This window comes from Peromyscus eremicus, chromosome 10 (genome assembly GCF_949786415.1).
Source record: "Peromyscus eremicus chromosome 10, PerEre_H2_v1, whole genome shotgun sequence".
NCBI classification, from domain to species: domain Eukaryota; kingdom Metazoa; phylum Chordata; class Mammalia; order Rodentia; family Cricetidae; genus Peromyscus; species Peromyscus eremicus.
Genome location: NC_081426.1, coordinates 68,632,858 through 68,659,900, shown reverse-complemented (window position 1 = coordinate 68,659,900; position 27,043 = coordinate 68,632,858). Strand labels below are relative to the sequence as shown.

The following is a 27,043-nucleotide window of genomic DNA, read 5'->3' as shown; positions in this document are numbered from 1 at the left end:
TAGTATCCAATCCCTACCTGACAATCTCTGGGCACAGAGGCCAGGTACGTCCCCTCCCTAAGGTGGAATTATTCCTTCCACCTGCCAGCTCCTGGATGGAGGAGGGCATGGCTGTGGCCCATCAGCTTAGGGGTTCAGCTCTGGCTGCACACACTGGCAGGTATATTGAGATGGGGAGAGTTCACTGGAACTACCCTAGCCACTGTCATTTTTTTTTAGAGAACTTGACTGAGAAAGTACAGGTTCAGTGGCGGGTGGTCCTTGGTATTTTGGAAGCATAGGCTTTACCACCTATATCTGGGTGACCCTGGGGGATGCAGGACTCAATAGTTTGTTTCTTCATTTGTAAAAATGTCAACAGCACCCCTTTCATAGGGCTATGGTGGGGAGTAAGAGAAGCAGCCTCCCCTTTCTTTTCCCCCTTTTTGGTTTTTTTTTTGAGACAGGGTTTCTCAGTGTAGTTTTGGTGCCTGTCCTGGATCTTGCTCTGTAGACCAGGCTGGCCTCAAACTCACAGAGATCCGCCTGCTGGGATTAAAGGCCTGGGACACCACCACTGGGAGAAGCTGCTCTTACAATGCCCTCAGCACGGTGCCTAGAACACAGTGGGGGCCCAGTTAATGCCAGCATCTCCCATGTATGGTAATAAGGTCCTAGTTCATTCTGGAATCAAGGGGGCTGCTGGAAAGTAAGAGACAGAGCCTTGGAGAAAAGGCAAGAGGGAGTCTCTAAGGTTCCTCTTGTGGGGAACCCCATGGTAGGCACCCATTCTCAGTACTTCCAGAGTTCCTAAGAAGGAAGCCCGGGGAGGTGGCGAAGGATGCTGTGGGCCACAGAACGCACCAGCTTCCTTTAGACTTCAGAGTACAGTAGACCGTTACTTGTGCCCCAATTTCTGTTTGCTCCAGAGGAAAAGAATTCATGACTGGGACTGTAAACCTAGTTAAAAGCTCACGGCTAGGGAGGTCATAGACCATAGAGGGAACTTACTATGACTGATTTGCTAAATGGTCTCCTCGTCAAATTTCCTTATAAGGTTTATGTTTACACACATAGACGAGTGCCGCTATCAACTTTGGTCAGAGGAAATTCTTCTTATGGTGGGCAGTGGTTCTACAGAGACTCATAACTGGCCAAAGAGTTGAGGAGACGTAGCTGTTGCATACTCAGCCCTCGACAGGGCATGTGGATTTGTCTTCCCTCCTTCATAAGGGTCAAGAGACATTTTAGAAAAGTAAATAGAAGGTGAAGGGTATGGAGGAGGCTGAAAAATGTCTTCTTGACATAATATCGATGTTTCATGCAGGAACTCTTAGCGCCTGTGGTTGCCTGGACACGATCAAGCCAGTCAATACACATGGCTGAGATGGGACTAAAGCTCCTGAGGTCCCACCCCTAGCTGAGGAGCTATTTGTAGTTGGTGGCGGCTGGGGAAGAGAGGGTCAATTTTCTTTGGGGGTGTGATCCCTGGTAGATTGTCCGCGCACCACACCCCATTTTTTTTTGGGGGGGGGGTGTGATCCCTGGTAGACTGTGCAGCACATCCCTGAACATAGGGCAGCTCTAATAAGACTCGGTGAGTTTTTTTCTTTTTTCACATGAGGGCATGAAGTAAGGAGGGGGATGTAATGAGAGAAGGCCTAGGGGAAGAGAATGGGAGGGATCGGGGATGGATATGATCAAGATATGTATACAAGTATGTAACTGTCAAAGATATAAATAAAATACTGAAATTTTAAAAATGTTTCAACACGAGCACTCAAAACCATAGAATGCTAAGTACATCAAAAAGCTGGCAAAGTACTCTGGTAAAAAAAAATAACCGAGTGGCCTAAGTGCCATTTCCAAAGGAAACTGGAACAGCCTGCAGTTCTGAAATGAAGATTCATTCACTAAAAGACCATGTTCCACCCCGGCATGGCACACATACTTGTAATCTTAGTATTGGGAGATGGAAAGAGGAGATCAGGAAGATCATCCTTGGCCACATAGTGCATTCGAGGCTTGTCTGCACTACAGGAGACTCTTGTCTCAAAAAATAATTTAAGAGGCTGGAGAGATGGCTCAGCAGTAAAGAACATGTGTCGTTCTTACACAGGACCTGAGCTCACTTCCCAGCACCCATATGGTGGCTCAAAACTCTCTATAATCCAGTTCTAGGGAATTTGATAGTCTCTTCTGCCCTCCATAGGCACCAGGCATGCATATGGTGCAAATACATACACATAGGCAAAACACTCCTAAACAAAATAAATAACTTTTTTAAAAAAGGACAAAAGCTGCACACATTTAGAGAAGTTAGTGGCCATGGCACAGCCTCAGTCAGAGGACGCACTGAATGAACTATGGTAGGAAGCCATGCGTACCTGGAATCTAGAGAATTTAGACATCTGGTGAGCCAAGTGTTCCCATGCCAATGTGCAGCAGGGGACGCTCACAGCCCTCTCCATGTCCCCAGAAGCTCTGTGCACAAAGGCCAGCACTGGACAGGGCCAGGCTTGCAGTCTGTTTGCACTGAATGTGTAAAGTCCGTGGGGCTTGCGCACGAAGGCCTTGCATTTTTGCAATTACTTTCCACATTTATTCACAAAAGATAAAGAGACCAAACTAGTACACAATTACAACCAACAAAAACTACTTAGTCTGCATGAATCCAGAAGCAGAGAACAAATATTTCTAGTCTTTGGCCTCGTAGCTTTTAATTGCTTATGGTGATTCTTATAACAGATATAAAATTCTGAGAATAATTCAACATTTCTTTCCATTTCCTGAGAGAGACCTGGGGGGATAACAGAGCCAAGGTGCTGGACTGAAGGCAGGGAGGGGAGCTCAAAGCTGGGATTTCAGTGCCAGGCTTTGTTTGTAGCTATCCCCACTGGGCCTCATTTCTGTCTGGATAGTGGTACTGTTCAGAGCCACCCCCTCACGGGTGCAGAGGTGGCCACTGTCACATCCTTCAGTTTCTTCAGAGAAGGCCTGCCCCTTGTAGAGATGAGAAACTCAGCCCCTACAGGACACATGCTCAGGGCAAAGGGTCTAGACTCCTCAGTGAAGGTAAAATCCTCAGGCCATAGGGGAGGAAAGTGATTTGTAAGTAAGGGCAAGCATGAAGCCCTGAGTTCAGGTGCCATCACCCATGTAAAAAGCAGGGCATGACCATCCATGTACCTGTAACCCCAACACTGTGGAGGGCAGAGAGAGAAAGATCCCCTGGCTCAGGGAGAAGACCCTATTTCCAGGGAACAAGGTGGAGAGTGACAGAGTGGGACTCCTGACCTTTGGCCTTTAGCCTGTCTATGCATATGCATAGGTGTACCCCACCCTCCCACCTTCCACACCCACACCCCAACACACAATAATAAAAGGCGCACTAAAAATGTGTGTGTGTAAAAGTAGAGAAAGCTAAGGTTGGGTATGGGTTTGTTTCTTACATGTGTAAATAATAGAAGACTCTCCCTTACAGTCTTGAGTACCCTGCAGACATTCTAGAACGACCCTCTCAACAGACTCACAATATCTTGAAGTGCACGATCCATTTGTATCCAGGGAAGCTATCGCTGTCTAAAACTCCCAAGGCATTATGGGAGTGTGGCTATTCTTCAGAGCAGGGCTCAGGTCTAGCAGTTGTGTTGCCATGGAAATGGATGGCTGCTTTAACCTCTACCCCTGGTGGCTCTGGTTTATGAACAGAAAATGAAACAGCAGATTGTAACAAAAAAAAAAAAAAAAAAAAAAGGGAAGACACCAGATAAAAAGTTCAAATCCCATTACCTTCTCTTCCATCTCACTTCCAGCTTCAGGTAGATTCAGAGGACTGGAGGAGCTGGGCGTATCACTGGACTGGAAGAGAAGACAGAGCGCTTGAGTTCAACGTGGGGACATGATGTGCTGGGCAAATAACCAGCACTGTCTATGCCTGATCAGGGTGGCCTCCTGCTCCACAGGGGGACAGCTGCTCTCCTGTAACCAACAAGGATCCCCTGGACTATCAGAGCCACAGAGGGACACAATCCTCCTTTTCCTGAGTTCAGCGCATTTCCTTCCTGGTTAGTTCCCAGCCTCAAGTCCTTGTGCTTCCTTTCAAGGCCTGAGAGAGGCTGAGAGGCCGCTTGGCCACCACCTTGCCTGGGAAATGGGGCCGTGTCACACACAGCTCCAACCTCAGAGCTGTCAGACTTGCTGGCAGCCTTTTACCTTTCCCCTGAGACTCCTAAGCAGAGGGTGAGGACAGAAGATCCTCCCAGAGCCCGAGGCAGAGGGCTGGGCTGGGAAGGTGAAAGACCAGGGAGGAAAAGCTGAGGCTGGCACACCAGGCTTGCCCTGGGAACATCCCCAGAAGGTGGCTATACTTCTACCCTGTGGTGGCAGGTCAGCCTGCCCAGCCCGCTCTAGGCTGCACACTGAAACGGATGTTTGGACACAGAAGTCAGGGCTTTGTGAGATGACTCAATGGGTAGGTGGAGATCCTGATGATCTGACTTCAGTTCCCAGAACCCGTAAGTTCTTAAGAACTGTCTTCTGAGTTCCACACACATGCCATAGTGTGCACCTGCACCTGCGTGCATGAGTACACACACACACACACACACACACACACACACACACACACATACACACACACACACACACAAAATAATTTAAAAGAACACAAGACAGCTCCCGAGACTTCCTTACTCACTATTATTCAGAATTCAAAACAGGATTCTCCCTTTTCACCGTTTCCAGCATCTGGTCTTGGTATCTGCCTTCCCCATCCAGGCACACCTGACCAGCTTCCTCCTGGTCTTCTTTTTAAGACCAGCTTGTTCTCTTTGGTCTTTGTTCTGACTCATTCCTGCGCCCGGACCCTTCTTCCATCTTGTCACCCCTTGGTCTGTTCCCAAGGCCACATCTGAAAATGCAGCCTCTCTCCTGCTGTGTAACTTTACTGTCGTCTTCTCGGCAGCCAGCCTTTTGCCTGATCTGAAACGATTATCTTTACCTGCACGGTGACTTGTGTGCCCTGTGACACCCTCTCATTAGGATGTAGGCCACCAGAGGCCCTCCTGTGACAAATCTTGCTCATCTCTGTTACACCCACACCTAAGACAAGGTCTGCTGAACAAAGGCCTCCCTTGCTCCGGAGGCCACAGCACCTCCTGCTTCGAAATCGTAGGTAATAGCAAGGACATTTTTCAGTCCTCATGAATTCCCTGTGTTGAAGCGAGGGCTACTGCTGCTGTTACTGCCACTGCTGCCTGATACTGGGCAGGTCGGGGAGAGCATTTAAAAATCCACAAGGAAGGAAGGACCCTGGTCCCTGCTTCACCCACCATCCATGTGCCGTAGGTGCCAGAGGTCATCGTGGTCAGGCCCCAGCAGAGGTGACAGCGGGATGGACTGTCTGTTTTCACTGCAAACAGCTTGTCTTGATTCCTACTCTTCTGACATATTAGCTGATAATAGCTATGCCCATTTTAATAACAAATACCCAGATTCTGGAACTCTGATAGGCAAAGTGTAGCGAACGCTTTAAGAAAGACTCAGCGTCCACTTGTCACTAGAGAACTCCAGACTCTGGCTGTTCAGAGGGTTTTCGAGCCTTTTCTCCTATACGAAGGCATCTCCTCTGTTGCTGGAAGAACTCAGCATTCAGGACCTACTCAAAGTGTCCCTAGCAAGTGTCAACACACCAAATTTAGACAGCCAGGTGCCGGAATGTGACTTCCTTTCCATCTGATGAGAATTCAAGCTGGCCTGTGTGGGGTACTCTCACAGGACCCCCACTGCTTTCTTATCCATTTCTCTTAAATTAGTCCAATCTGACAAATAATTAGTCAGTGCTACTCAGCTGGCAGCCTCCAAGTCCGAAGGAGACAGAGATGTGGAAGATGCAGAGTTAGCAACAAAAAAGCCAGCATGTAGAGATGGAGAGGAGACAATTTTATACAAACAGATATGGATGGAGGACATGAATTCAAAAGTACAGAGGAGCCAATGAAACTTTGGGGGGGGGGGTGAGGCCAGGCACGATCTCCCAGAGGCACCTCAGCCACCTGAGCCTTGAAGGATCTGGAGAAGGTGCTGGCGAGGGTATCTGCAAAGGGCCTGTGCCTTCCTCCTCCCCATCTTCCTCATAGGTCCTCAGTACCCTCAGGCCATAACCTAAGCACCAGAAAAGCTTCTCATCTTATTCTTCCCCCTACCTCCCCAGTGTAGACAACAGGGTCATCAGATAACACTGTCCACTGTCCAGCATCCTGCTCTCTGGCTTATCAGAATCAAATTCCCCACCCCCCCACCCCCTTGGAGGTGACTTACTTTGTTCTCTGTGTCTGAAAGGACAATATCCTGCTGAGTCACAATTTCCATGGGACTGGTCAGGAAGAAGTCCTCTTCTGAGCTAGTGTCTGTACTGCCTGCCTTCTTCATGGGAATACTGTTAGATGGCCGCTGCCCAAACTTGATATTCTTGCCCAACTGTCGCTGGGGAGAAACAAGGGGGAAGACATTCTTAAACAGCCAAGCAGGCTCCACAGCCATGACCAGGTTCCCCGGGGAGAGTCATGCCCACTGCCATGCCAAGGGACCTCCACGTAGTCCTGCAGTGAGTCCACTTGTTTCCATCTTCAGAGCCAAGCTTTTAAACTCCAGCCCCCTCTTAAGTGGAAGTAACAGCTTCCGGTAGGTACAGGGACCATGTTTCTGAACCAGGGTTGGAAATAGGTGTTTTTAATTTTTTTGACCCATCTATGTAGTCTTTTTAATGTATGAAGAAATTGTACAGGAAATAGTTACACAAAACGTAGGAACCATGGGGAGAAATGAGGACTCTTGGGGTGGGTACAACATGGCCTCGCTAGTCCCTTCTGGATACATTCCCTGGGAATCTTTAGACGTCTTCACCTAGCTTGGGATTCCCACGTCCAAACCACATGCTCTGGTCACAGTGGGTCACAGGCCGAGGTGAAGAAGGTCCCAGGGTCAGCAAGACTTCCCTTGATGAATGTTGACATCACATCAGGGATGGGAATGATCCAGTTTTCTTTCTTTGCTACAATTACATATCCTGAAATAGGGGCCATGAGGAACCGGGGGGCGGGGCGGGGAGGAAAGGGCCACAGAAGGACTGATGATTGGCAGGTGGCAGCTGAAGGGAGGGGCGAGGTGGACTGTAAACAGTCATTTAAACAGTAGATTGGGTGAGGGCCAGATTCAAAAGGGAAAATTGACTCCAGATGCTGCCCGGTGTCTCCTGGGGGTAAACTGGCCCCCGGCTTAGAACCACTGCTCTGGATCTACAGCCATATATGGTTAAAACATAATACGGTTTGATATTTATCTTTAATCTGGCTAATAGTTAAGCCGAAAGAGCTTTCCAGAATAGATTTAGCAATCAACTGCTCCAGCCCCGTGCCGGCTAGGTTTTCTGAACTTGACATAAACTAGAGGCACCCAGGAAGAGAGAGCCTCAGCTGAAGACCCGCCTCCATCGGAAGTGCCTGGGAGCCTATCTGTGGGGAGTTTTCTTAATTGTTAATTGATGAAGGAGTGTGCGGCCCACTGTGGGCGGTGCCAGCCCTGGGCAGGCGGTTCTGGGTGGTTTAAGAAGGGTAGGTGAATGTAAGACACTTTAGCGGCCTTCCTCCCCGGTCTTCAGTTCCTGCCTCCAGGTTCCTCTGCCTTGAATTGCTACCCGGACTTCCTTCAGTGATGGACTATAATCTGCTTGATGAAATAAACCCTTTTCTCCCCAAGTTGCTTTTGGTCAGTGTTTTATCACAGGGACAGGAAACCAAACTAAGACAAACCCAGTACACTTTGCAAAACAGAGTCCAGGTTCCTTGGGGAGAGGTGACTGGCCCCAGCTCTTGGGAAGGCTGAGTGGCCCCAAAGGAATCTGAGCCCAGGTCTTTTAAAATGACATCCAGAGTTATGGTCATTGTACTTCACACCAGCTCTCATAAATGCAACAGTGTACTTCCTTCTTGCAGGGACAGCTACATAAAGAGATGAGGTGGCATATTTAATACTTCTCTAAAGATCGTAGGCAAAAGGATACCTTGCGGGAAATGTCTCCTCTCCCTTAGAACTCCATGGGACCAAGTCCATCCCCATTCACCCAGCTCGTCCCCCACCCTAGCCTTGCCCAGTGAGCAGTAAGACTGCAGATGCATGACAGAGATGACCCCCCAAGACTCCCCTCTCTGCACAGCACACCCCACCCTCAGCCACCCAGCATGCCAAGTCAGGCGCAAGGGCTTGCGTTTGGTCCGCTGTGATTTCAGCCTGCACCCGGCTCTTGGCCTCACAGGAAGAATGCACACCCAAAGCCCCCCGTTCAGCCAGGGAAGGAGCGCTTCAGCAGCCCCAAGAGGTTTGCAGGTTGCTGAAAAGGGATGTTTTCCAAGAACAAGTGGAGCAGGAAGCGGCAGTTAGTATGTACTCTAAGCAGGTCAAGAAGCGGCACATTTACAACAGCCCATGGAGTCAGACAAGAGGACACCGAGTCACAGCCACAGACCTGCAGGGAGAGGGTGGGGATCTGGGTAGAAGGGGTGGGGGTGCCTCCTGTGGCCTCCCACTCCAGCCTTCCTTAGGAGTGTTGGCCACGAGCCTGAAACTGTTCTAAGTCTCCGTGGACTGGGGAGACTCCCATTGGCAGGGGCTTTTGTTGCCAGTGCTCTGGGATGGGACATGGGGAGCTGGAACGGTCCTTTCTCCTCTGAGACGGCATCTTGCTTTGTAGCTAGGCTGGCCGTGGACTCTCGATCTTCCTGCCTGCACCCTCTGGGAGTGGGGATCACAGGCATTTGCCGCATGGCTAAGTTTTCCTTGAATTTCAATGGGTGAATAATAACTGTCCATATCTGTGGACTATCGTGAGGTCTCAGCACATGTGTATAATACATAACGATCAACCCAGGGTGATGGGCATATCCATCACCTCACACATTTTTCACTTCTTTGTTTTGGGAATGTTCCAAGTTCTCTTTTCTAGCTGTTTTGAAACAGACTATAAATTATTAACCATCGCTACCATACTGTGCTATAGAGTGCCATAACCCAATTGTCCTCCTAACGGTAATGTGCCCATTGAGCAGTGGAGATGAAAAGCCATTTCTTATACCTGCAATGGAGAGGACATTCATCATGCACTTCCTGGCAGAAAACTACACTGCCACTTCATTAGGAGTCTTGCCATCACCACAAGAAGCACAGATGGGCTACTTCACTTGACCAGTACGTTTTTTTAGAATACTGTTGTTGGCTCGTCCTGATGCTTCAGGGACAAGAAAGAATGTGGCAGACGTGATCACAGCCTAGACAGAAGCAATGATCACAGACGGAATGACTGTGGTGGCCACAAAGGGGGCAGGAAGGAGAAGCAAGGAAAACCAGGGGATGGGATAAGGACAGGGACAGTGAAGGGCACAGAACCAACTGGGAATGGGAAGAAATGACGTGGAAAGCTTAGGACAGGGAGGGAGGCGGCGGCGGCGGCGGCGGCGGCAGTGACAGGAAGTGTGAATGAAGGAAAGAAGAGGGAGAAGGGCCCAGGACAGTGGTTCCGACAGCTGGGGACCTGCAGGGGAAGAGGGCTGAGGGATGGGGAGTATGCGATCATGCCAACGGGGTGATTTATGTCACAGACATGTTCATCCTGACAAAATAAATAGTGCTGTTGCTATTGAGGATAAAAGTGTGCTGCTTAGTACAGAGGCTGATTTGAAATTCCCTAGAGACAACAGACTCGGCCTATGGCTGGAGAGCTGAGAGAGAGGAACTCGGAGGCAGGAGGGAGAGAGGTGACGGTGATTGGGAATAGGGCTGGTCTCTGTATGTCCAGATAAAGGAGGGTCCTGTGGCTTTTAGCCAAGAGCTGGTGGGCCAAGGCTGCGGCAGGACTTGAAGCCCAATGTCCCAAGTGGTTGAGCCTCTGGGGTTTAAGGACCGGTCTCTCACACCCTGACACACCCCCCCTTCTCTGCAGGTCCCTTTTCTAAACACCTTTATGTGACTCAAAGGAGACTGGACTGCTGTGACATTTTATAAGATGTATTGACAATTAAAAGATTTACTGCTAAAATCTATCTGGTAATTTGAGGTGTCACATGAACTACATGTGAATAAATTAGTTTTATTGCTTGCATTTGCTCACTCTTCAGGGATTGTCATGAATAAGGATCCACAATAGAAGTGAGCAATTACTGAAAATTAGGCTGTTAGAAGCTGGCCCCAGAGTTTATCTCTCCCACAAGCTGTCTTGGCACGCGTCACAGTTATAACTGGAGAGGAAAGTGGAAATTGGTCCATACACTGACAGCGTGTGTTGCTGGTGGCTATGAATGCAGCTACTGTTGCGACTGGAATTCGAGCTAAAAGGAACTATATTTTATTCATTCAGTTTGGGCCATTTGGTTGTAATATGGAATGCTTGGGAATGATGCTACAGGAATGCACATCCATATTTATGAGGCTGGATGCTCTGGTGTGGAAATGCCAAGCACATTGTATTCTGCAGCTTTTTGCACTGCTTGTATCTAGAATTTCCCAGATTTTTTTTTTTTTTGCAGCCATTTTTCTCCCTAAACCGTGTCTGTAAGAGCAAACAGCAGAGGGGGAAAAAGGGTGTGGTCTTCTTGAGCAAAATGCAGATGCTCCCAATACAAAAGTGAATTCTTTTTAAAAGAAAAAAAAAGCAAAGCGGTTTAGACACCTGTTCTAGGAAGAATTGGCCCAGAGCAGGCACTTTTCTTTCTGTCCTTGATGGCTGCATTAGATGTCAAAATCCTCAAAGGTATGATTTTGGAATTCTCAAGTGAAATCCAGTTCAGTGGGAGATATTAGCTACTAAGGATCGAGGCCCCCTCCTATACCTACGCTAAATATCCTGTGGTACAAATAGCCTAGACATTTCCCAACAAAAGGGTGGTACAATTCTAGGAATCCCCTGCAGGCCTGGATGGGCTCTCTCCTGGCTTCATCAGCAGTTGGTGCACAGCTCACAGCTGGGTCTGAACTTCAGTAGAGAGGTGCCCTCCTGATCTGCGCTCCCAGGGTAAGTGACAGGCAACGTCAAGGTCATTCCAGCACACAGATAACCAAGTGCAACAGTGGACGGTGATTTCATACAGACTCCGGACTTTAAGACCCGGAGGAGCCTTCAGGCCTATCCATCACACCCACTCCCTCATTGTTCAAATGGGAAAAAACGAGAGTCATAGAGATCAAGTGACAACTTGGCCCAAGGTCACATGACCACATACTTTTCATTGCTCTGTGCTCTCTCAATCATTGAAGCAGTCTTCATCCTATCGGCTGTGGGTGGAGTGAATGGCTTATGTACTGAGCCTTCAGAAAGGACACTACTGTTTTTAATCCCTATACCTAAATGTTTATTAAAATGTGTTCTCAAAGTCCACATTTTTATACTCGGGGAAAAAAAGTGCTCTTGTTCTTTTAAAAAGCTCAATAGTTTGCCATGGAAATTTTGCCATGATATAGTGATGTTATTTAAGACGGGGAAGGGCAACTGTGCCGTATTCCGTTAACCCGTTGGTGGAGCAGGGCTACCTCCTGTGGGTACACCATGACAGTCCCGGGTGCTATGACACAAGTGGGCACTAGGGGGCAGCCTTTCCAAACGCAAACACCTTTCCACCCGTGTTCTTTCCCAGAGTTCTAAGTGAACGCTGGACAGTCTCTTAAACTATTTTCTTTTCTTTTCTCTTCTTCTTCTTTTTTTTTTTTTTTTTTTTGGTTAAATGATAGTCTAGAGAAATTTCATTACAAAAGAAAATTTCAATAATTGTGGCTAATCATCGAGGACATTCACTGTCAAATAGGTGTTGTCCACTCCTTTTCTCAAAAAAAAAAAAAAAAATGAACATAGACATGTACACAGTGACAGTTCCAGACATCAAAACACACATGCCTCGGACACAGCTAAACTCTCTCATTCCATGCTGGCGTCTATGAGGAGGCGGTTTCGTCCGCTTCTTACTGAGCACTGACAGCAGCATGATGTTGCCGTGGGGAAATGCCAAGCACTCATGCAAGTGAAGGAAGTCACTACGTTTGGGGGGACTTACCAGGAACATACTGCTTAGTCGACTGAAAAATAAAGCATAGTCTTTTGGGAGTGATTCAGTTAAACCTTAGGTCCCTTAGAAAATAAAAACCCCCTTTTGCTCCGACCCTGGTCCCCATTTCCCGCCTTGAAGAGCAAAGCCTCCATCCGGTATTCCCAGAGTCATCATTGTAGAGATCAAAGGAGGATTCTGAGCCCAGCAGCAGAAGCCAAGTTCAGCGGACCTCACATGACAGAATGCTGCCCAAATGAGACCACACACACTAAATACTCATTTTGCTCTGCTCACTCCCTCCCCTTGGGTTAATCGTATGGTCATTTCAGGGAAGTTCGTTTCCGTTTTTATGAATTATGAGATCAGATTATTTAAAACCATACCTTATTGTTAAAAGAAATCACAGTCACTCATATACTTTGAGTTTCTATTTTTTTCCCCAATACTGCACAATTACATGCCCTTTACAACCCTTAAACCCACCTTTTAAAGTGGGAGTGGTGTATGGGAAATGTCACAGAGCAGGTATCATTGAAGGCACCAGGCCATTATCTACCTTTTAAAGAATGTCTCAGCTCCTGTAAAATGCAGCTATTTCGTGGACTGAATTCTGCACATCATTCCTTTTAGAAAAAGGGACATGATAAGCCAGGGGCTCAGAAACGGCAGAGGGAAGTGGGTCGACATTTTCCCTGGCTATTCCTGTCATCCCTCTTCAACCTGTGAAGAGTGACAGCTTGCTTCTTCAGAGTCTAGAAGTATGAGTGCAGCCAGCAGCAACAAGAGGAGGCCTGGCTAGGAAGTGTTGGGATTGCAAGCCAGGCGGGCCAGGCTGTAGGGGTGGAATGTGGCCTCGGCCAGTGGTGGCTGTAGGCATAATGATCTAGCCAAGCGTGGGTGTGGTTCCAGGGTGTTGGCTACTTCCTGGTGTATCATACATCACCTTCCACTGATTGTATGACCACAAGTCATAAAATATACAGCGTGTGCTCAGTAGAAACAAGACCATGTGAAAAGAACAGGAAGTTACTTTTGAGTACAGTGCATCTTTGTATCAATCATTTCTCAGGCCATTATTGGTTTTTTTTTTTTTTCTTGATTTTTTTTTTTCTTTTTGGTTTTTCGAGACAGGGTTTCTCTGTGTAGCCCTGGATGTTCTGGAACTCGCTCTGTAGACTAGGCTGGCCTCGAATTCACAGAGATCTGCCTGGCTCTGCCTCCCGAGTGCTGGGATTAAAGGCGTGCGCCAACACGCCCGGCTCTCATTGTTTTTTTCCTTCTCATCCATTCCGTGATCCATTCACAGTGGTAGACATACAGTCAGATGGAATCTGTTCAAAGTCTTGGGAGTCCCCACGCACTCCTATCTCAAAGAAGAGCTTGCCTTGGCCTTGCTTCCCAGTGAGAGAATTGCTTCCAAGCAATGGGACAGCCCTATATAACGAGACTCCATAGTCTTTGTTCCTTTTCCTTTTCCTGGGCCCATTATTTTACATTTAATGTAGTACCATTTTACTACATTTTCATTGTTAGGGAGTCACCAGCTGAGTCAGCAAGAAAACTGTCCCCACTGCAGAGAGTCTGCAAGGATCCTCCTAAGACATGGTGGCTGGAAGCCACATTTACAGACATGAGTCTCACCCCGCCCCTTCTCCGACCGGAGATTCACCCAGTGGAAGTGCGCCATGCAGACTGTGGACAGCAGCTTGGGTAGCTTATTGGTTAGAAGCTCTTTCCCCACATGCAAGCTCTGTAGCTTTTCTTAGGTACTTGTTCTCATGTCCAATCAAACCAGAAGTGACAGATGGAGAGGACTCCAGGTGGGTACAGCAGTGTTAAGTGTGCCTCTCACAGGGGAACTGAGGGGAGTACCAGAACTCAGAGCTTCTCCCCTGAAGTGACCCCTGGACCTCCCACTCCATCGCTCAAGGACCAACCAGGGTCTTTTCCACTTCCCACGGAGGTTGGGGGCGGGGCTCCTGGGGCTCCGGTCTTCCAGTCGTCTCAAGCTGTCTTACCTGAAGAGTTTTGACTTTGCCCAGGATGCTGTCCTGTGACATTGCTTGAACTGTCTGCTCATTTTCTGCTCCCCCATCAGGGATAAAAATACTGTCATGGGAGAAGGCCCGTGCTCCCACAGAATAGTTGAAGGACCTGGAATGCAAACCACGTGCTTCATTGTATTAGGATCGTAAGTGTCGTCTCCAGATTGAGTTTCTGACACAAAGGGTCCCGCCCACATCTCTTATCTTATTCGGAAATCCTTCAACACCACAGTCTTCCTGCAGAGGGTCAGACAGCGAGCAGGGGGGATTGGGAAAGGAGAATGTGGCGCTCTAACAATCTTTCTCAGAACCATTCAGGGCGAGGACTTCGAGGGAGGTATTTATTTGTAGAGCCAGTGACCCTGCTCCGTGTTTAACCGGAGGACATGCCAGATGAGCTGTCCCTACCATCTCCATTCTGGAAAATCTTGCCAACCAGTATTTATGAAGGAACGTATATTCTGTATAGATCTTGAAGAGGTAAGAGCTTCTCTCACGCTACCAGGCTGCAGTGCTGAGACAGAGCAAGGGCTTTGGAAGAAGGGGCTATCTTCTTCCAAAAGAAGAAGTGAGGCATACGACCAAGGGGGAGGCATCCATGTTAGAGCCATTTCAACATGTTTTGCGAATACAGAACATGATGTAGATTCAGAACTCATAGCAAACTGCTGTGGCTTAGCTGTGGTTTGAATTCAAGGCTCTAAGTGTTGGAAGCTTGGTCCCCAGTGAAGTAACGTTAGAGAATAATAAAACCTTTAAGGGGTGTTGTTTGGGGGGTCATTGTGGGCACTGTCCTCAGAAGGAATTGATGTAATTCTCATGAGATCATAGTTCTCCTAAATGAGTAAGAAGAGGAAGCCCAACTATTCCCCATACTCTGGCGTCCCCTCTGCCCAGGTGACACATAATGTAAGAAGCATCCGCTTCTGGCTCTATTTGTCTTACTGTGACGCCATCCACATTGACATAATGTAACCAGAGGACCATGACCAGAGCCAGCACCACGCTCTTTGGATTTTCAGCCTCCCAAATTGAGTCAAACAAACTTTTCTATGTGTATCCAGCCTCAAGGAACTCAGGTATTTTGTTACAGTAATGAACAACGGGGCTGGATGTAGTTCAGTGAGTAGAAGACTCGGGATGCACAAAGGCCTAGGTTACTCTCTAGCATCAAACAGAAGAAAACAGACACTTCCAGTTGCAGGGTTGCACCGGAAAGCTGTCTGAACATCTATCTACCTGACAGAGGCATGAACAGAGCGAAACTCAGGAGAAGGAAGTCCTAGGAGACAACCATTTCTAACTCAGCAGACACAGCAGCTTGCCCTTCCTACGGCAAGGCAGAGCATTTCCAAAGTGAGAGGTGGCACAGGTAGGTCTCAAGGCCAAGGGAGCACCTCTCTCCCTCCCTCCCCAGAGAGGAGCCTTAATGGGAGCCTCCCCGCGCCCCAGACCAAGTGCGGGAAAGCATAGGGCAAAGGTACTCTCCGCTGGTTCCCCCACAATGCACTGCAGCTGGACTGTTCATCTGCCCAGGTCTAGATGGAGCTGGGAAGACTGACTCAATCATGGCATTTAATTTACCAAATTGCAGGAAGCAGGCTAAAGAACAATCTGAGGCTTAGGGCCAAAAGACTTGGGTGCGAGCCCGTGTGACCCCAAGGTGTGAACAAGCAAGCCCTGCAACCTCTAAGTGTGATGAAACCTCACCAAAGAGTGTTAGTGCCATTATCTCATTTAGTCCCAACACTCATCTTCTTAGAGATGATGCTCAGGGGGTAAGTACCACATCTAAAGCCATCCGAGTTGAAGCAGCAGAGTAACCGACTGAATGCAACCCCGTGCCAGCCAGTTGACACAGCCCAGAGACAGTTTTAGAGTATGGTCACCAAGAAAGGACAGAGATGGGAGAGGAAGGCTGGTGTGTCAAAAGGTTGACGATACAAAGTAGCTAAAATAACGATTCTGCATTCATGAGAAGCACAGGCCTCTAGAGGCCTCCAAACATCCCTGCCTTTAGATGATTATATGGAAAAATAGACGAAAAGAATAAAAATACTAGTTGTAAAAATTGTAACAATTATAAGAAGCACAGTGCTAAAAGTAATTCTAAATAAGTAAGACATTGTGTGTGTGTGTGTGTGTGTGTGGATGGGTGGGTGTGGGTGTAGAGCTAAATAAATACAATAAGACATAGTGTGTGTGTGTGTGTGTGTGTGTGTGTGTGTGTGTGTGTGTGCGCGCGCGCACCTTTTCACTATAACATTTAAATCGTCCTGCTGTAATATTTAAAGCCCGTGTGTAGGAACTGTTATTAAGCCTGCTTTTCTATGGGAAATTTAAGCTCAAAAGCCTGTGATGACAGGGACTCGGTGTGATTCTGACTCCGGCCTCTGCTCCTCTGGTTCCCTTGTCTGTTTTCACAGGCAGAAATCAGCCCACTTCAGCTGGGTGTAGTGGCAGCTGTCAGTAACCCCAGGACTCAGGAGACTGGGGCAGACGGATTGCCACAGGTATGAGTAGGGGCTGCACCCCGCAACCCTGCCTCCAAAAACACAACGAGAAACACAGACCTCCACAACAGTCAAACAAAACCACCAAACAAAGCAGAAATAAGCCCGTGCCCATTCTGTCTTAAGTTTTCTAAGTTTTAATATCTAATTTGTTTTGCGGCTCTGTTTTCTTTTCCAAGATGGCTATCCTGTCTTTTTGCATTTCTACATAAATTCAATCCTATCCTTCTCTATTCTCTCTTTCCCCCTTCTCTTGTCTCTGTCTCTGTGAGTCTCTCTGTCTGTCTGTGTCTCTGTCTGTCTGTCTGTCTGTCTGTCTCTCTCTTATGATCCTGCAATACTTTCAAAGTGGGGTTAGATATACAGACGTATCAAGGGCTGATGTCTTTACAATACTTTATCTATTAATCTAGATCATGGGATGTGTCTGTGTTAAGATCCTCTTTTCTTTCAGTAATGTTTAGTACTTCTTTGAGTAGAGGTCCTGAACATATCCTGATAGATTGAGTCCTATATATCTGGTGGGTTTGGCTTTTCTATAAACAGTATTAAAAATCTTTATTTTCTGTTTTCTCACTGGTGGAACATAGAATAAAATTATTTTTAATATATTGATCTTATAAACAGAGACTTTGCTTGGGTTGTTTAATAACTATATGATCGCTGAGCCTTTGTATTTCCTATCCAAAATACAATTAGGTTGTCTACATCAGAACACCATTTTTACCTCAAGCTCTTCTTATCTCCTTGCTTTTCCCTATCCATACTGACTCAGCTAAATTCTTTTGTTGAGAAAAGTCAGAAGAGGTGATGGTAGGTCTTGTGACGCTCCAAATACAGGGAGAAAACACTTCACTATTTAAAATGTCTGGTATTGGCCAGAATTTTGATGGATATACTTATATGGCTGTTTCTTGAAAAATAAAATACATCATCTGATTTTTCCTTTCAGAAGATTAAAATTTTGTATCTCGTTTGCTTTTGGGCAGTTTTACTCTGGCAAGGGCAGAGTGAACTTTCCTTCAGTTTGGATAATCGCAGCTCTTCTTAAGTCTGCCGCTTGATGATGTCTTTCATCAGTTTTGGAAAAACTCTCAGCCCTTATTTCTTATGTTACTTCTGACCATTTTCCCTCTCAGACCTTGTCAATGGTCCAGCATGAGCCATTTGTATTTTGCTCTTTTTTCTGTATCTTCCTCCCCCAACCCCCGGAGCTGAGGACCGAACCCAGGGCCTTGCGCTTGCTAAGCAAGCGCTCTACCACTGAGCTAAATCCCCAACCCCATATCTGTCTTTCTTATCACTCTAATCTATATCCGCTGTGACTTGATGCAGACCTTCCGATGAGAACTATGTGCTAGCTCACTCTCTCTGTCTAATATGCTAGTAAAACAAGGTGTTGACGTTCTTAACTTCAGAATTATTTTTATCTCAAATCAGCACTTATTTATTTTTAATAGACCCCAATTTCCCAACAAGATTCTCTGCCATGTTAACTATTTTCGTGAATGGACCAACCACAATTGCAGGCAGCACACAGCAAGGGAGAATTCCTCAAGCCAATCCCACACTTGTCCATGGCTGACCAGCAACCTCTGCAAGGCTGGGGTTCATCTTTGAGTTGTTCTCATGTCTAATGTATAATCTCTGGAGTCTCACCAGAGAGCCTGGGTTATTTCCCAGCATCTCCTTCCATGCTATTCCCTGAGCTCCAGTTTTTCTTCTAGCAATATAGACAACGAAAACATGTCCGTCTTTCCATCCTCTTTCTGTGGACAGGTTTATCAATCGTACTTCAAAAGGAGATCTGCTGCCTAGACTCAGCTTCATTCTTTTGGGTTTCTCTTCTCTTACAGATCTTTTTCTTTCTGTTATAATTTATACATTCTTTTAAAAAATTATTTATTTAAAAATTTTTATGTTTTGATAATATTCTACCTCTCCTGAGTCATTCCAGATCCTCCCCATTCAACCAACTTCATGTGTCATGCCCCCCCATCAACAACAACCACCCCCCAAGAAAACAAAAACAAAAGCAACAAAACAAAAACCCCTAAGATAAAAATTATGAAACCATACCACAGAAAACATGGAATCCATTTTTGTGTTAGCCAAATACTCCTGAGCATGAGGCCTTCCATGGAGTGTGGTAGGCATACCCAGTGGCACTCCATTGGAGAAAATGTATTTTCCCTCCCACAGCAGGTATCAATTGCAAATAACTTCTTGGTTAGGGGTGGGACTTTGTGTCCACTTCTCTGTCCTTATGCTGGAATTTTGTCTGTTTTGAATTTGTATAGGTCTCGTGTGTGCTGTTATAGTCTGAGTTCATATGTACATCTGGCCTGGTGGGTCTGGGAGACAGTCTCTACTTGGAGTTATTTACCAACATCTGGCTCTTACAGATCTTCTGCCTCCTCTCTCACAAAGATCCCTGATCCCTGACAGAAGGGGTTTGATATACACCTCCCATTTAGGGCAGAGTGCTCCAAAGTTAGAGATCTTAATCTCTCAAATTCTGGCTTCTACTCCAGCCTCAAACTCCAATTTTTGTGTTTCCAGCCCTGGGGCATTTCCCACAGCTCTGCTGATTTCTGTCAGCCACCTGCATTTTTTGGCCTCTTGCCCTAAGCCAAGGGGCTGCTAATGACCCCAGGAGAGAAAATACTGTCCAGAAGATTGGACTCAGCTCTGGGGTTCCTTCTCTCTAGGAGCTAAGTGCTCAGGACTGTCTCTTGGCAAGGAGATGCTTTGAACAGATCTGATTTCAATACCCTATCATTTCTAGGTGTTCCTCCCTAAGGCATTGATGGAGATGCTACAATCTCCTTTATCACAGAAGTCAATGAAGGACTTTTTATATTAAGTTTCTTGCATATGATAAACACATCGGAACTTTGTGTTGACATAGCCATTGCTCTGTAGTCCCAGCCCTTGGAAGGATCAGGAGTTCAAGGTCATCCTTGGCTACAGAGCAAATGGTCAGCCTGTTATATGTGGCCATTACCCTTAAGGAGAGCAAACATGTTTATGCCCCTTTTCCTTGTTAAATTTAGTTTTTTGTTTGTTTGTTTCATTTTAGAGCACCAAGAAGAAATAGTAGAGGAGTGTGGTGATTGATTTATTAGTTTCATGAATGAATACTCTTGTAAGTTATTTCCTCTAAATACTCAGCTGTTTGTGTAATAATATTCAATCTTTAGTACTAATCTTAAAAGTCAATTCTGGCTCCAAACACCTCAACCATGGAGATGACTTCTTTTTCTCTGAGGGTGAGGCTGAGACAAAGACTACAAAAATATGACCCAAAGTTTCTGGGTTTGATGCAGGCTGGAGTCGAAACCGAAGAGCCTGCATGGTGGAGAGCTCAGCTTGAACTGTGTTCTAAGGAACAAAGAGCTTCGTGGGATCATTGTCCTTAACCAGCTGGAGACTTCCAATTACATGATTGGGAGTGGAGGAACAATTTACCATAAATTGTACCTTAGCAGGGTTCATCTGGACCTCTTTATTCTTGACATTTAAAGGTCTTTCACCATTGACTGAAGTAGGCCAGCCCCATTTCTTCTGTTTCCTTCTGTTGTGAAGGAACCTGGAGGCAGGAGGCCTCCGTAGCTCTTCAATACGCCTTTCTTTTAGGACACCTCCCCACCCCCCAACTGTATTGGAAGGCCATACCCCTGCTCAGAGAGAAGGAGGGACTTAGTGTGTGGAGCCTTCTCTTCTGGAGAACTGGAGCAGCTTCTGAACGACAAGAGATATATAAAGTACCAGCGCCCCTCCCCCCAATCTCACAGTTTTAAACTTTAGTTGCAAGATCGTGCATACAATCACTTCACCGCCATTTTAACTTAAACAAGATTTGAAGGTGAATCCCAAGCACACAGGGGAAAAGCAAAAGAGTTCTTGAAAGAGGAAGAGAGACCGCTTGGGAAGCTCAGACAGCGTCGGTCTGTGAGAAGTTTTTATAAAGCCAGGCAGAGTCATGGCCGTGGCTTCTAAGGGTCAAAGAGATGGCTACTTCCAGCCTGCTAGGACCATGCAGCAGGAGCTTCTGGGGTTCCAGCTAGCAGTCAGAACCCCAAATGACAAAGGAGGATGGCCAGGACATCAGAACTTCATTCTTTCTGTCCTGGCTGGATGTTATTGTCATTGATGTCATTGTTATTGGCAGAGAGGCTGAACCTCCAACTTACGTTGAGGTCTTGCAGGCACCCAGACCAGCTTCTGGTCTCAGGTTCCAGTCTTTGCTGACTCCCGTACTTATCTTCTCAAAGGCACTGATAACAAGAGCCTGGGGCTCTCCTGGCTCTACACATTGCCTTTCTTTCCCTCTTAGGTAACTGTTATCCAATAACATTGCTATAAAGAAAAGAAGCATCTTTAATAACCGTCTAACCCTCTCTTCAAGCCATGCAATGGATCCTGCCACTTGGTCATCTCTGCAGACTCAGTAGGAATGAAATCAAGCTCGACGTTTCTACACAACTTCTGTGCTCCCCACTTTTTCCAGGACCTGCACTGTATTTTTCCGAGTGAGGTCAGATCCAGGCTAAGATTGTCATGACTGATGATGTCCTTTCCTGTTCAAAGACCCCTCAAAGTCAATACAGAGCTCCAGAGTACGACTAGAAATCCAGAGTTTCCAGCCCTGTTCCAAGCCTCCCCCATTTCTCTACAGAGACAAGGGTGGCTGCTCCTCACATCCCTACACAGTCCCCACAAGCAACGTGGCAGACGCAGGAAGGGAGTCTGCTAAACCAGGCCCCGCTCTAACAAGTTACTGACCTCCCAGAACCACGGGACACAGCAGACAGGCTTGTGTGCCCATGGCATCTGAGACCTGCATCTTCAGGCCTGAGGATGCACAGGCCCACAAAGTGAGTGAGGAGAGAGACACAGAGGATGCTGAACTCTGACTGGAACCTGGCTCCTGACTCCCATCTCGGAGGTTTCTACTTAAAGATGCTTGTATTTTGGGGTGAACGTGGGTGCCACACGGGCAGAAGTTGCTCAGTCACAGACAGGAGCACCCACAGTTACAAAGGGTGCTGTGGTATGTTCTGTATGTCAAATGTGTTGCTCTGATTGGTTAATAAATAAAACATTGATTGGCCAGTAGCCAGGCAGGAAGTATAGGTGTGACAAGCAGAGAAGAGAATTCTGGGAAGTGGAAGGCTGAGGCGGAGAGACGCTGCCAGCCACCGCCATGAGAAGATGTTAAGATACCAGTAGCCACGAGCCACATGGCAACTTATAGATTAATAGAAATGGGTTGATTTCAGATATAAAAACAGTTAGCAAGAAGCCTGCCACGGCCATACAGTTTATAAGAAATGTAAGTCTCTGTGTTTACTTGGTTGGGTTTGAACAGCTGCGGGCCTGGCGGGTGAGAGAGATTTGTCCTGACTGTGGGCCAAGCAGGACTGGAGAAATTTCTAGCTACATAAGGGTAAGCCAGTGTCACTTCCAAACCCATCAACATCTAATGAGACATGGGTGTCTGTGAGTTTTTAAAATAGGCACAATATTAGTTGCAAGTTTTTTTAAATTGTAGCAAAATATATTCGACACAGAATTTACCATTTGGACCACCTTAGCTGTACAATTCACTAATGACATCAAGTACATTCATATTACTATACACCTGTCATCCCTCTCCACCCTAAACAAATTATCTCCCTTCAGTAATAATTCTGCATTTCCTCTTCCTCCATGGTCTCTGGTAACTGGTATTCTACTGTCTATCTTTCTGAACTTGCCTATCATAGGTACCTCCTATAAGTGGAATCATACAGCATTTTTTTTTTGTGCCTTGTTCATTTCACTTAACATAATGCACTTGAAAGACAATAAGCAAACATTGACGCTATGGCCTGGCACACAGAGGCAAATGCTCGATCATGGAGCTGTATTCCCTGACCTCATTTATATATTATCTTGAACATCCCCCCATGTCACACAATATCAGAATCCCATTCTTCTTTAACTACTAAAACACTATATGCTATAATCCATGTTTTGTTTAGCTATTCACCCATCCATGGAGATTTGGGCTGTTTCTACTTGTTGGCTATTTTGAACACTACTGCAACGAATAGCAATATTTCTAAGGATCAATGTGGACAGGCGAGGTGGCATACACCTTTAATCCCAGTATTTGGAAAGCAGAGGCAGGTGGATCTCTGGGAGTTCAAGGCCTGGTCTACAAAGTGAGTTCTAGGCCAACCAGAGCTGTACAGTGAGACCCTGTCTAAAAAACAAAAACAAAAACAAAAACTAATGTAGCATTATGTCTCATAACTAAGTGCAGATCCAAAACAGTGAAGAGGTAGATCAAAAGCTCCTTCTTTGCCCTAAAGACTTGAGGTCACCTCCATATACACTCCTAAATTAAAGTCTCTATCTGGAAGATTAGAGGTTCTACAGAACATAAAAGGAGGAGGAACAGGAGGAGAAAGTGGGTGAAGAAGGAGGAAGACGCTAGAGAGATGTTAGACATTGGCCTAACATCAGATAAGATTGGGGGGTGCAGTGCTGGTGTCTGATGCGCAGGGCCTTCAGCCCCAACAGTTCCAGCTACGTCACCCCATCTAAACTCGATGAGAACACCCCAGGACCCATTAACTATCAACCCGAGGCTCTGAGTGGGCGGAGTCAATTCTGAGGTAAGGTGTGTTGTGTCAGCACTGAGGTAATTCTGGAGCGGTGTTGAGGGTCCTATTTTTCTACATCCTAGAACACTGAAGCCCCTGACCTATGGGCCATTATGGATTTGGAAGGACAGGAAGGAGACACTGGTATTTCCCATCTCCAACTTCATGTGCTCAGTCGAAGGAATTAACTCTAGTAAGAGGCTACTTTAGAGCAAATAACAGTATCCTTGGCCCACTTTGTCAGGGCACAGAATGAAGTACAGGGCTGTTCTGAAGGTCTCATTTCTGTGCTCAAAGATCTCAGGAAACATGGCTGAGGCTGGCTGACTTGCTGTACTCTGCTGTAACACATGGATTGGATTATTATGCTAAGAATCTCATTATCAACAACATAGAGATCAAACATTTTAACCTCCGTTCAGGTGAAGGACTTACTTTCACTGTTATTGTTGATTGTGAAGCCATTTCAGATCACCTTCCTGGACCATTTCAGAGGTCCATGCTGGCATGATGCTCTGTCGCTGGGACCAGGGTAGGCAGTGGGGTCACAGAGTATGTGTTCTTGGTTTCAGGAGGACATGTATATGTGGGGCCCACAAAATGAAAAGGAGGAACCATTGAGGGGGCTGTGGGGCTAAGAGGTGTGTGATGTCACTGTGCTTGGGCTTTACCTCCAATCTATTGTGACATGATTGACATCTGTAATGACTGGCCTTCAACTCAAGCCCCTGCCAACTGGGCTTTCTCTCAAACCCTGCATGAATTGTGAACAGGTCATTTGCCAGCTCAGAAAACAGCAGTGCTTCCCTTTTGCCAAAATCCTCCTGAACAAAGCTGCATGTTTCCCCAGCATGCCAGGATGGGGCCTGAATTGCTCGGGCTCTGGAAAGTGGAAGTTATGCCGGGTAGGACTCAGTGCTTTGGACCAATGTACCTGTATGCATGTCTGCGCAATACATGAATGCATTGTGCCCAAGGAGGCCAGAAGAGGGTGCTGGATGCCCTGGGACTGGAGTTATGGGTGGCTGTGAATGCTAGGAACTAAATCTGGGTCCTCTGGAAGAGCAACCAATGCTCCTAACTGCTGGGTCATCTTCAGCCCCTGACTAGACCCTAATGATATTGCCGAACTCAACAAGTCTTCCATACTTTCGGTGACATCGGGTGATACACGTTTAGTGACGGCTGACAGTGTAGCTCCGCCCTCTGTAGAACTAAAATCATTCTACCTGACGGCTTTCCAGCTACTACTCAAAGCTCTGGGCACATTCCAAGACCCACGGACAACACCCTGGAGTTGCAGCCTACAGAGGGAAATTCTCCCATCTGGAAATGAAGGCTCTCTCCAGCTGCACAGTGAACGATGCTTCGGGCCAGCACAGTCCCCACCCCCTGCTTCTCATCCTTTGTCTTTTTCTTTTCTCTCTCTCTCTCTCTCTCTCTCTCTCTCTCTCTCTCTCTCTCTCTCTCTCTCTCTCTCGCTTTTTGGACAAGCATCATGTAATTTGGGACCATAGATATTGGGTAATTACTATAGCGATGACTTCAGGCATAAGGAAATATAATTACAGCCCAATTTCAGCTTGTTTCCATGACAATGGGGCAACTGCAATTGATCAGCAGTTTTCTCTCTAAACAGATCCATGAGTCTCATTCAAATGAAATGCTAATGAGCAATTAAATATCCTCATCAAACCAACTCTAGTTGCTGGGAAAGACTGGAGCCAGACTCCGTCAGGTGTGGCATCTTTGACACGCATCCTGGACTCTGGGATCCTGTAAAAATACGTGGTGCTCACCAGACCACAGTGGACCAGATGGCCTGTCAGTTACAACAGAGACAGGGTATGTTGTACATATTCCAGGAAACGGAAGACACCCTGAAATCTTAAACAGTCTAGAGGTGGGAGCTTGGGGGTTGTCTAATTATTGTCCCTGTATCACAGGACACAGAATCCTCCAGCACGCCTCTCAAGCTCTAGACTCCTCAGGCATCCCTGCTGCCTAGCCTACTTCTCAGTTGCCTCAGTGGAAAAACCTCTTTCCCTATCAATTTCCTCTAGGTCTGTGCTCTGGAAATAAAACAGAAGTCATCAGGGCCAGCGTCTCTGCCTCTGGGAACATTACCATGTGTTTGTAAAGCGCTTTACAACAGATTGTGCAGAATCATGCGCATATTTGGCCTTATGATGATACTGGGAGACAGGATGTTATTTTAGCAGATCAAGGGATTGGCTTCCTCAGGTCACCCAGCTCATGAGTGACAACTCCTGCATTCACAAGACAACTCTGCCTCCTCATCTGCTCCTTCGCTCAGAACTGCTACTGCTGATTCACCAATACCCTTTTCCCTAGACTTACACAACCCAGGTCGACATCTAGCCAGTTTCGAATTTCTATTCAATAGTTTTTTTAAACTTCTCTATTTCCTGTTTAATTTAGCCACAAGTCCCTATGGGTAGAGGGTATATGGTCAAGTACAGTTGGCCATTTCTGGAAACTGGCAAGGCCAAGTGACAGAGAACACACACAACAATGGGCCCCTGAGCTGTGCTGAAATTTCACTGGGGACATGTCTCATGATGCCCACTGTGTACTCTTCCTTTTCCAGCAGTGATGATGGTACTCTTCATTGCTGCGAGCTGCAGAAATATACAAAGTAGGATCTCAGCTGATTACGACAAAGCTAATACCTGGAAGAAGCCAAGGGCCTTCCAGAGGCCAAGCTGAGGCTCAAGGAGCCCTGGTGATACTTGGTGGGAGCTCGTTTTGATGATCAGCCGTTTCCTGCTATGAGTTTCTTGTGTGCTATTGTAGCTTTTCCATCATTTATTGGACACCATATCCCCTCTACTAAAGGAATATTTAGATAACCTTGTGAGCTGACAGCTATGCTCAGCCAGAACTCCAGTTCAAGCCTCCCTGTAATTATCGTCATTGGCAGCATCCGGCCAGGACCATCCCCAGAAGGAGGAAAGTACTTTATCAGAGAAATTCTGTACTCTCTAAGAACAGACTTAAGCATCCAGACTAGGCCTGGCAGATGTGCCAACTACCTCCTTTCCCAAATCTTATCTCTAGTTCTAGATCTCCCTTTAACCATGACTAGAGGCATCTAGCTGTACAGATTGCCTAGCGACCACTCACACCTTCCCCCACCCTGCAGAAAAACGGCAGATAGCTTGGACAGATAGGAGCCACAGGAAAAAAGAAGGCTGTTTTATTTTCTCCCATTGACCTATCAACTTTCAGATTCTTAACATTCTCTACCAATCACGCTTAAGGTTATAGTTGAGCATATAGATATTACCCGAATTTATCCTTTAGTTATTTCATTTCCCCATTAGTCACTTTCCTTTTGGGCTGCAAATGATAATTAACAATTACTGCCTCCCTATGTGATTCTTATCACCCCTCCATTTGACCCTGGAAGCCTGGCTTTGCACTGCTAAGGGAATACTGCTTGTAAGTGTATCTATACCGGGACTCCCAGGGCACAGGGGGATGGAGAAGAGAAAAGAGAACGGAAGAACTAGATGGGTAAGAACTTGAGAGGAACAAACTGAGACAGGGAAGAACTAGGTTGAAGGGCCAGAAGAGAGGACTAGAGGAACGAGATGGAAGATGAGGAAGAGCCAGATGGGGAAGAACAAGATGAGAGAGGAGATGATAGGGGAAAGAACTAGATAGATGAGAACCTAGAAGGGGCAGAACTAAGATGAAGGAATTAAGATATAACCTGGAGGGGACTGCAGATAAGT

At 46.6% G+C, this 27,043-nt stretch overlaps 1 protein-coding gene and 1 long non-coding RNA gene across 5 annotated transcripts in view; one reads left to right on the top strand and one right to left on the bottom strand.

Annotated features, from left to right (window-relative positions):
* Nucleotides 1-27,043, bottom strand: part of Cracd (capping protein inhibiting regulator of actin dynamics) — a 115,538-nt gene that overhangs the window by 16,580 nt on the left and 71,915 nt on the right. Inside the window, exons 1-4 of one of the 4 annotated variants that reach the window (XM_059276044.1) lie at nucleotides 23,718-23,927; nucleotides 14,087-14,222; nucleotides 6,301-6,465; nucleotides 3,772-3,840 (exon numbers count right to left, since the gene is read on the bottom strand). In XM_059276044.1, the coding sequence (XP_059132027.1) occupies nucleotides 3,772-3,840; nucleotides 6,301-6,465; nucleotides 14,087-14,128 (276 nt within the window). In that variant the 5' untranslated portion in view covers nucleotides 14,129-14,222; nucleotides 23,718-23,927. Of the gene's footprint in view, nucleotides 1-3,771; nucleotides 3,841-6,300; nucleotides 6,466-14,086; nucleotides 14,223-23,717; nucleotides 23,928-27,043 lie in introns of those variants that run through there. The other 3 variants (XM_059276048.1, XM_059276045.1, XM_059276047.1) reach the window with 3 other exon arrangements.
* Nucleotides 15,041-21,963, top strand: LOC131921288 (uncharacterized). Its single transcript, XR_009381923.1, has 2 exons — nucleotides 15,041-15,192; nucleotides 19,956-21,963. It is a non-coding gene; the product is annotated as an uncharacterized LOC131921288 (long non-coding RNA).